A 10735-nucleotide genomic window follows, 5' to 3' on the forward strand; every position below is an offset into this window, starting at 1 on the left:
AGGGCCCAAGCACCTGGGCCATCCTCCACTGCACTCCCTGGCCATAGCAGAGAGCTGGCCTGGAAGAGGGGCAACCGGGACAGAATCCGGCGCCCCAACCGGGACTAGAACCCTGTGTGCCGGCGCCGCAAGGTGGAGGATTAGCCTATTGAGCCACGGCGCCGGCTCTGAACTATTATTTTTTAATTCTCCATTTCATTTATTTGAATCCCAAAGAGAGAGACCTCCCATCTGCTGGGTCATTTCCCAAAAGCCAGCAACAGCCAGGACTGGGCCAGGCAGAAGCCAGGAGCCATGAACTCTATCCAGGTCTCCCATGGGGGTAACAGGACCCCCAACCCAACTCATTTTTTTTTTCTTTTTTTAATTTATTGGAGAAGTAGAGTTATAGAGAGAGGCAGATGCAGAGAGAGAGAAGAGAGATCTTCCATCCGCTGGTTCACTTTCCAGATGGCCGCAATGGCTGGAGCTGTGCCAATCCAAAGCCAGGAGCCAGGAGCCTCTTCAGGGTCTCCCACACAGGTGCAGGGGCCCAAGCACTTGGGCCATCTTCTACTGCTTTCCCAGGCCACAGCAGAGAACTGGATCAGGAGAGGAGCAGCCGGGTTACAAACGTGCCCATACGGGATTCCAGCACCGCGGGTGGAGGCTTAGCCCACTACACCACAGCGCAGTCCCCAGCCCAGCTACTTGAACCATCGCCTGCTGCCTCTCAGGATGGTCATTAGCAGGAAGCTGGAGTCGGGGAAGCACCTGGGACTCACACGGGCACGCCCAGTATGGGCTATGGGCATCCCAAAGAGCATCTTCCAGCCATGCCGCCAAGCACCTGCCTTCTCCCTTCTCTGTCTTTGTAACGAGGACTATAAAACCCAGTGTTGTAGTCAGTTTGAACAGGGCAAACCCTCTGAAGATGTCTGTCATGTACGATGTGTCTGTAGCCTTCATTCCACCTGTGGGGGAGGGGGCGGGGGAGAGTGATGGTTCCAGAGAAGGGAACTAAATTGTGCTCCTGGTGTGATGTCCTTGTTGAAAAATCACAAAGCTACAGAGAAGGCGTCTTTCCACTCGAGGACCGGGCTTGTTTACGCCAAAGCACCAGCCCTGGCTTGTTCCGTGTGTTTAGCCCCTGCTGTTGTCCTACCCCCTGCCTCTGTCAATATGGCAGGCTCAGGGAATCCTGCAGAAAGGGTGCCAGGCACCTGTCCCGGAGGCGCAGGTGGTCCACTGGTGGAACAGGGAAGCACGTAAAAGCCCCGGAGGTCAGCAGGGGCCTGGCCGCCTGCTCCATTCCTTGGCAGTGTTGAGCAGGGAGCTGCTGGCTGCCCTGGGAAGGGAGCGGAGGCTCACAGAAGGTTCCCCAGGCGGGCAGAGGACGAGGAGCATCCCCCAGGCTGCAGCACCTCACCCTGGAGCCCCAGGTTGAGGGGGCGCGGGGTGGGGGGTGGTGGAAGCTGAGCTAAAAGCTCCAGGCCAAAGGCCCCGCCCACAGGCGGCACTGGCTTCCACGCTGAGTTCCCCAGAAGCCTTCCCAAGTAGGTAGGGGCTTCTTGTGTTATCTTTGTACTGGACGGGCCAACTGCCCTGCACATGCGTAGCTTTTGCCGCCGGCGGGGTCTCCCCGACAGGCCCCTTTCCCCAGGTGAGAGGGTGAGTGGGGTCCCAGCGCGCCCAGCATCCCCGCCGCCCCAGACAGTGGCAGAGGCCCTGAGACGCTGGCACGGGCCCGTGCAGACAAAATCCCCGAGAGCCAGTCGCCGGCTGAGAGGGAACCGTTGCTTTGGACAGCCCTGATGACGCCCGTTCTTTGTCCCCTTCTCTCCCCTGCCCCGCCCAGGCGCCCTTCTGCTCGGAGGGATCCTGTACTCCTGGCAGTTTCCGCATTTCAATGCCCTGAGCTGGGGCCTCCGCGAAGACTACTCCCGGGGCGGCTACTGCATGATGTCCGTCACCCACCCGGGGCTGTGCAGGCGCGTGGCGCTGCGCCACTGCCTGGCCCTCATCGCGCTCTCCACCGCGGCCCCCATGCTGGACGTCACCACGTGGACCTTCCCCGTCATCTCGCTGCCCATCAACCTGTACATCTCCTACCTCGGCTTCCGCTTCTACGCGGATGCGGACCGCAGGAGCTCGCGGAAACTCTTCTTCTGCAGCCTGTGGCACCTGCCGCTGCTCCTGCTGCTGCTGCTCACCTGCAAGCGGCGGCCGGCGGGCCCCGCGGACCCCGCGGACCCCGGCCAGCTCCCCAGCTGAGAACGCCGCTGGGCAGCGAGGGCCGGATGGGGAAGCAGGAAACCCCGACGCGCAGACGCACAGTTCTCCCTTTGCTGTGAGGCCAGAGTAGCCGGGTCATCCCGGAGCTGCCCAAGAGGAGAAATGGCTGGATTTAGTACAGTGTGTTAAAACTGGTGCTCGGCGGTCACTTGACAGCTTTTTTTTTTTTTTAATGATAGTACCCAAACTACCGAACTACAGGTAGGCTCCCACAGTACAAAGAATATTTTTTTTTCTCTTGGCCGGTCTGTATACATCTCCTTTTGCCAACCAATGGCACGCCCCATGTTTTTTCTTTTTCACAGGAATGTACACACGTGCCTCTTCTTTTCTGGCCCAACATACACATGCATCTGTAGATACACATGCATGTACACATAGGCATATACACACATTCATATACGCACACACATGCACTGCATATAATGTATGTGTGTGCATGCATGTGTGCACACGTGCACATGCGTGTATGCACACGCACCTGCGTGTGTGCACATGTGCATGTGTGCATACATGCATGCGCACAGATACACACGTACATGCACGCATATACGCACTCCCCACCTTCCAGCCGTGGTGGCAGTCGGTATGCAGACAGGGTGAGCGCCTGGCGCCTGGTGCCTGCAGCTCTGTGTCCTCAGGGCCCCCCACGTCCTCGGAAGAAGCAGGCACCCCCTGTGAGTGAGCCAGGGCCCACCCCAGCTTTCTCTGCTCCACAGATATCCCAAGCACACGTCCCACCAATAACAGGACACCAGAGGTGGGCCACTGTGCACCGCGGCAGTAGGGGGGCCTCCAAACGGTTGTCTGGGGCCTTGCAAACTGGACTGCCAGTCCCTGCGCCCCTCCTGCACCCTCCTGACATATCAGTGGTTCAGAAACTCCAAGGAATCGAAAGTACCTTCATAGCTCGCTTTGAAATGGAGGCTCTATCTGAGCGTTTCTCACCGGAACAGTGGCATGAGCCATCCGCCCCTGATCCCATGACCACACGCGCTGGCCGGGCTCTGGCTGCCCTGCCCTCTCCAGGCTTCGCCAAAAGAGAAGTCAGAATCAGGTGTGAGCCGGGCTAGCCAGCCCACAGAACTCCCATACTGTCCCTTTTGTGAAAAATACCCTTCCACCTGGTGTCTGCCCAGTTCGGAAATCAGCATCCACAGGGCCAAGGCTTTAAGAGCCACAGGCAGGGGCTGGGCTCCCTACGGGGGTGGCTTGGGTCCTGGGAGCGTTGTGAGTCACTGTGTGCACTTGTGGGTCTTCAGGCCTTCCCAAACCCACCCCCACCCAGGTCCCTATAGAGTCCCATGAGCCTGGCGGGCGTGAAGCGCCGCACGGCGCCTGAATGTCGTCTAGGGGACGGCAGCCCTGCAGGGACTCTTTCAAGGGGTTTCAGCAACATTTTTATTACACAATGACAGATCGTAGGATTTTTTTTTTTTTAGTCCGATGTGAAATTTAAACAGCTCACTGTCTGCACGGTGCCTGCTCTCTGAGAAATGCCTAGAGCGCTGGCGGTAGCATCCGATGCCTACGATTGCTTCTCTGAAATAGTCCCTCGTGGCTGTGTCCAGGCGATGTGCTGTGGGGAACACAGCGTAGGAGTGTCTGGAGAGGGTGTTGCGAAAGCTTGCCATAGTTCTCAGGTCGGTAAACTGTTGATTCTCTTCCGCTTCTGCAGTAGAACTGCAGAAAAACAGGAGCGTTCGAGGCCACTCGGTTGCTCATCCTGGGCTCAGTTCGCACACTTCAGCAGGACTGCTGACACTGGACGTCGTGAGCCAGCAGGGCACAGCAGGTGCCTATTTATTCCCCCCCCCCCTTAATTTTTATTTTTTTAATTGTCAATTGGAAAAATGACAGTTGTATGTATTTATGGGATCCAAAGTGATGCTATGATGTATGAATACAATTCATAACTAAATAAAGTTAATTTACATATCCGTTGCTTCAAATCCGCGTCTTTCTGTTGTGCAAGAACACCGGACGTTGATTTACTCTGAGTGACTTTCCGTACGGTTCCTTATTATTTACCATAGACACGTTCACCACACTGTGCAGACTATCACAAAGGACAAAACCTCCTCCTGCCGTCTGCGTGAGGCTGTGCACCCCTGACTGGCATCCGCTGCCTCCCCTCCCAGCTTCAGTAGCCACCGTTCTGCTCCTCCTTTGGGATTCCACATTTAAGTGAGAACGTGTGGTGTCCGTCTTTCCACGCCTGGCTTATTTAAACTGAGCCCAATGTTCTCACAATAGCCATCCTTCTTCAAGGCTGGGTAGTATGCCGTTGTGTATACAAACCCTATTTTTTCCATCCATTCGTCTGTAGAGGAGCACCAAGGCTTGATTCCATAACTTAGCTATTGGGAACATTGCAGCAATGAACATGGAAGAGCAGACATCTCTTTGATAAGCTGATTTCACATCCTTGGAATAAATACCTGGAGGTGGGATCGTCAGACCCCATGATTCTTCCGTTTCCAGGTGTTTGAGGGACTTCCGTGGAACTTCCATAAAGGCAATACGGATTTCCATCCCCTCACAGCCTTCCCTTCCCGAAGCATCTTGGACATGTCATCATTCCTCCTGATAGGCATAGCTGTTCTGGGGGCTGGGAGCCTCCCTGATCAGTGACATTGAGCTGTTCTTCATCTCTTGGCTGTTTTAGAAAAACATCTGCTCAAACACGTGGGTATTTCATGTTTCAATTAAGTGTAAGTGGACACCTTGGGGCCGGCGCCGCAGCTCACTAGGCTAATCCTCCGCCTTGCGGCGCCAGCACACCGGGTTCTAGTCCCGGTCGGGGCGCCTGATTCTGTCGCGGTTGCCCCTCTTCCAGCCCGGCTCTCTGCTGTGGCCCAGGAGTGCAGTGGAGGATGGCCCAAGTGCTTGGGCCCTGCACCCCATGGGAGACCAGGAGAAGTACCTGGCTCCTGGCTCCTGGCTCCTGGCTCCTGGCTCCGGATCAGCGCGGTGCGCCGGCTGCAGCATGCCGGCTGCAGTGGCCATTGGAGGGTGAACCAACGGCAAAAGGAACACCTTTCTCTCTGTCTCTCTCTCTCACTGTCCACTCTGCCTGTCAAAAAAAAAAAAAAAAAAAAAAAAAAAAGAGCACCTTGGGTTTTTTTTGTTTTTGTTTGTTTTGTTTGTTTTTTGTTTTTGTTTTTGTTTTTGGCAGGCAGAGTTAGACCATGAGAGAGAGAGAGTTATAGACAGTGAGAGAGAAACAGAGAGAAAGGTCTTCCTTCCATTGGCCGCTACAGCTGGCGCTGCGCCAATCTGAAGCCAGGAGCCGGGTGCTCCTCCCGGTCTCCCATGCGGGTGCAGGGACCCAAGCACTTGGGCCATCCTCCGCTGCCCTCCCAGGCCACAGCAGAGAGCTGGACTGGAAGAGGAGCAACCAGGACTAGTACCCGGCGCCCCAACCGGACTAGAACCCGAGGTGCCGGGCCGCAGGCGGAGGATTATCCAGGTGAGCCACGGTGCCAGCCACCTTGGGTTTTCGACACTTGGGCACACAGAAGAAGAAACGATGGGCCATGAACTCTCACCCCTGCACCTACTATTTGCAGTCTCTTCTGACTTGCAACTCTCCTGCTCCAAAGATCTCAGTGTTGTCCCGTGGATGGAGCCAAGTGAAGTCAGGACTTCGCCACACTCAAACCCCAGCTCATCCTCCAGGGACCTTTTCCTTGACACCGCCTCATGCCACGCCTCGCTGCAGGCTCCCTGTGCTCGGGGAGGTTTCCCCCCTCCTCACCCGAGGCCCGAGCCTTGACTGGCCCTCCCCAGGACTCTCCAATGCCCAGGATTTCCCGGTTGGGTGGAGTATCCATTCACCAAGGGCATCAGTGGGCGGTGCTGCCCCTCACTACTGTCTTGAGGAAGGCCAAGGGGACCAGGAAGCTGAAGAAAAGTCAGAAGGGCTGAGTTTGTGGAAGCAAGCGTTCCCCATATCTTCTAAGCCCAGGACCCTTCCTGCTGTGTCTCTCTCTCACACACACACACGCACACAGCCCTTGAGTGGTGTCGGAGGAGGGCTGTGCAGACTCGGAAAGACTGTCTGTACCAACCTCATCAGTTTTCCCTGCAGCCCTCAGGCCAGCTTGTGGGGCTGGAGCCTGGGACGCGGAGTCTGAAGCAGGGTACAACTTGGAGCTTGGTTATTTACAGAACAGCAAACTAATGGAAAAGGGACATGACTGGTCCCCTAAGTAGCTTTCTTGTGAAAACATGATTCTCGACGCTGGCGGACAGGCCCCCGACTGGAGCTGCTCTGGCTCGGAATGTGTGGCCTTTATGTTGATGCAAAAGCCATGTGGATTCTGCACAAACCAGGCAGGGAATTCAAACCTTTCCTGGGGCGAGCAGTGGGGACGCTGGGTACAGCGGCGAGCGCAGCTCTCGGTCCCTAAGGGAAGCAGCCCTCGTCCTGCCTTGTGCCGTGGCTGGGGGATTCCAGGCACTTTCAACTCCCCCTATTTCCAATTGAGGATGCATTTATTTGGACGAAACCCCATTGTAGGTCCCTGTCGCTCTGGGAGTGCTGACACAAGTTCCTTTGGTTTAGTAAACCCACTCTGTCAGTTGAGGATAAAACCAAGCTTCACCCAGGAGTCCTCTGTAAGTGAAGGGAATGCCCTCGCCTAGTTCTCGGATTGGGTTTTCTTTACCAACAAAAGTGGGCTGCTCCACTTCCAGTCCAGCTCTCTGCTGTGGCCTGGGAAAGCAGTAGAAGATGGCCTAAGTCCTTGGGCTCCTGCACCCACATGGGAGACCTGGAAGAAGCTCCTGGCTCCCGGCTTCTGATGGACCCAGCTGCAGCTGTTGTGGCCATTTGGGGAGTGAACCAGCGGATGGAAAATCTCTTCCTGTCTCTGTCTCACCCCTCTCTAACTCTGCCTTTCAAATAAATAAATAAATCTTTAAAAAAAAAAAAAGTGCATGTCCTTTATCTTGGAAACCTCAGACCCTAGAGCTGGAAGAGAAAAGAAAATTGTGGCAGGCTGTGTTTTGCCCTGGGCACATACGGCATAGAAGTGCCCTGTGACAGCTTACTCTTCTCTAGTCCATCCTGCCCGTCCATGGTCACCTCCTGGTGGCATTGCTGAGAAGATCTCTGAGACTGGGGGCAATGCTAGGAGCAGAGAAGAGCTTGTTCTGCCTGCTGGCACTGGTGGGATGGGATGCCCACTCCCCCTCTGACGCCCACCCTCCATGCGATGGGCCGGCCACAAGGATGAGGTCCCCATGTAATGCTGACTTCAGAAGGAACTCGGAAGAGAAAGGTTTCTGAAAAATTCTCATCTTATAATGACAGGTTTGTATCCCTTATAATGACAGGTTTGTATCCAGAAGAACTCCCCATTTGACTTCAGTGAGGACTTGGGTTCGAATGGTTTTTTGGTTCTTTGGGATTAGGGGCTGACCGGTGATCTCCCCTGCATAGCTCTGTGTCATTAGTGGCGTGATTCCTCCGTCTGTCTGCTAGGATTGGTGGTGTCAACCAGGCAGACAACTAAATAAAAATCAAGTGGAAAATGGACAGGGTCCAACAGCTGATTTGGACCTGTGGTGTGCTGTTTTTCTTCTTTTCCCCACAACCATCAAAACTTTTAAATAAATTGATATCTTAAAATGCCTCCGACCCGTAAAAATGCGCAAGTACTACAATCAAAAAAAAAATTTAAGTATTTTTTTTTAATCTGGCTCCTAGAGTACCATTGATCTGATCAAAACTCAGAAACTGGAAACATAAAAAGGATTTTTTGGGGGAGGGGGATCTTAGGAATTACAGTTCAGGACACATAACTTCAGATAGTTCTGAATCAGCATTCCCAAGAAGGCAGGAAATAAGTGTAAGCTTAGGTAGTCCGTTGAATGCTGGAAAGGGACAAGGACCACCTGGCTCCCAGAAGATAAAAGAACAAAAATCCGAAGCACCAGCATCCCATATGGGCACTGGTTTGAGTCCCAGCTGCTCCACTTCGATCCAGCTCTCTGCTGTGGCCTGGGAAAGCAGTAGAGGATGGCCCAAGTGCTTAAGCCCCTGCACCCACATGGGAGACCTGGAAAAAGCTCCTGGCTCCTGGCTTCGGATTGGCACAGCTCCGACCATTGCGGTCATTTGGGAAGTGAATGAGCGGGTAGATTCTCTCTCTCTCTCTCTGCTTTTCAAATAAATAAATCTTTAAAAAAGAAAAAGAATGTAAACGCCCATGAAGCAAGAGTCCGGTGGCCTCTCAGTGCACATCTTGAGCCTCTGGGCACGATGCAGTTGTCCTCTGTTCAGGTCCATGCCAATTCCGCGGAAGCTCCGAGAGGCGAGACACCTGCATTCCGATTGGCCGCGCCTGAGTCGTGACACACCCTGGGACCCATCACTGAGTCCTCTGAAAACATTACTCAGGTCTGACCCCGCTCACCCCCTCCCACCACCACCTACCTGCCCTACTCTCCAAGTCACGTGCCAATAGGCTTTCGAATTTATCTTCGCCTCCTTCCCTCCCCGCTTTTCATATAGCAGTCAGCATGATCCTTCCAGGAAACCCAGCAGATCACGCCATTGCCCTGTCCCCCACACTGCAAAGGTTTCCCTTCTAACCAGGAATGAGATGCAGAGAACTTAGCAGTGGCCTGCGGGTGAGGTGGGGGAGACTGGCAGTCAGCAAGGGATAGGAGCTGAGGACTGCAAACCCCCAAGCCACGTGCACCGCCCATATCTGCCGTCCTCCATGCTGATTGGACAAGGCTGAGGACTCGGCCCACCGGCTCCTCATGCGGCTAAGCCTCACTCCTGCTCCAGACGCCATGACACCTATAAATTCAAGCAAGAACAAGTGTGTTTCTCACTGTTTCCACAAGCATCTAGAGCAGACGACAGTGCATAAATGGCCATGCGATGGACGCTCCATCAGTGACGGAAGAACGAACATATGAGAGGTTTCCAGTAATAGCTGGAGGTGGAGGGGGCGGGAGCACTTGAAGGTGGGGGTGGGGGTTGGCCTGGGCCTGCCCCATGGGGCTGGATCTGGGACGGGTGCATCTTTCTACTCACCAGAGCTGAGCCAAGACAAAATTGCTATCATTTCTTCCTAGTTTCACTCATTCATCAGTTTTCATTTTACAAATTGTAGCAAATGTTCATCATTGCACGGTTCTTCAGGGCTATGTCGGCTCAGCTAAGTAGAAAAGAGCCCTCAGCCAAGTGATTTCAGTCGGAACCTTGGTCAACATTTCTCTTGGATTCTATCTATCATCTGTTTATATCTTGTTGTATCTATATGTATTTCCATCATCTATCTGCATCTCTTCTATCCTGTTTGTATCTGTTTGTATCTGCCATCTTAACTACTTATATCATCTATCTGTATCTATTCTTTATCTGTCATCCATCTATTCTATCATCTCTCTACCTCTCTATCACAGTCTCCCTCTCGCCCTCCTCTCTCCTTTTGCAGATACCTCAGCAGACAACCTAGTGTCTATGTCCCTAACACTTTCCACCAACGTCACTGGAATTCACTCCCAAAGATTTGAGCTCAGTCACCTCCCACGTGTGGCTGAGAGCCGAGAGCCAGCGTCACACATCTGGACGGACCTAAATGAGCGGAACCCCTGCTGGTTCACAACCAGAGTGCTGCCCGAGACGTAGAGGCCCCGAGAATGGGGGGCCCAGATGCAGAGAAGATCAAGAGGCAGGAAGGGGTGGCCCGGTCAGTGGACACGCGCGGGCCAGGTTCCGGGGTCTTTCCTCCCAGACAACAGCTAGGGGGCGTTGCAGGACGATGCGGGAAGCAGTGGAGGCTGAGTAACCCCAGGCCACCCCAAGCTCCAGGAGTCAAGGTGAGTAAGATAAACAAGGCGGAGAAGATCCTAGCAGCAAACACAAACAAGGCCCCGCCTCTCCACAGCTTCCACCAACACAGCTACAAACAGCAAGGGCCACAGATCAAAACAAAGCACCTTCCCTTCTCCCCCTGGGGTGAGCTAAGTGTTTATTATCTACTGAGCAAGTCATTATCCAAGGGCTTATGTGCTAGGGCTTGCCCGGGACAGATGAACCAACAGGCACAGCCCTTGACCCTGACCCTAAGGAATGTACTCTGGAGAGGGCTCCGAGGGGCTTGGCAATGGAAGGGGCCTGCAGTTTCCAGCCCAGAATCCTCAGACTGTGGCTCTTCTACCTCCAGGCCCCACTGCCTGACTTGGGGCTGCTTCCACGCCACCTCGCTGGAGTTTCCCAGCCAATCTTCCTGTACACTGTTGGACTCACAGTCCCAAATGACAACAAACCCAACTGAGACTGAGTTCAGCAAGAGAGGAATGTGCTGCTCTGTGGCTGAGAAGCGTGCTGGCTTCAGGCGTAGTTTGCTCCAGGAAGCAGGTTGCTCACTGCAGCTCTACTTGTTGGCACCACTCTTGACAAGCTCTCTCCTCTCAAGAGGACAAGACCCCTTAA

At 54.1% G+C, this 10735-nt stretch overlaps 1 protein-coding gene across 2 annotated transcripts in view; it reads left to right on the forward strand.

Annotated features, from left to right (window-relative positions):
- Window positions 1-4226, forward strand: part of COX10 (cytochrome c oxidase assembly factor heme A:farnesyltransferase COX10) — a 146659-nt gene extending 142433 nt beyond the window's left edge. For both annotated transcript variants that reach the window (XM_002718961.6, XM_089317848.1), the window contains one exon: window positions 1838-4226. In XM_002718961.6, the coding sequence (XP_002719007.3) occupies window positions 1838-2253 (416 nt within the window). In that variant the 3' untranslated portion in view covers window positions 2254-4226. The remainder of the gene's footprint in view (window positions 1-1837) is intronic.
- The last annotated feature ends 6509 nt before the right edge of the window (window positions 4227-10735 follow it).

This window comes from Oryctolagus cuniculus, chromosome 17, assembly GCF_051225735.1.
Source record: "Oryctolagus cuniculus isolate XC-2025 breed Fujian yellow rabbit chromosome 17, ASM5122573v1, whole genome shotgun sequence".
NCBI lineage: Eukaryota > Metazoa > Chordata > Mammalia > Lagomorpha > Leporidae > Oryctolagus > Oryctolagus cuniculus.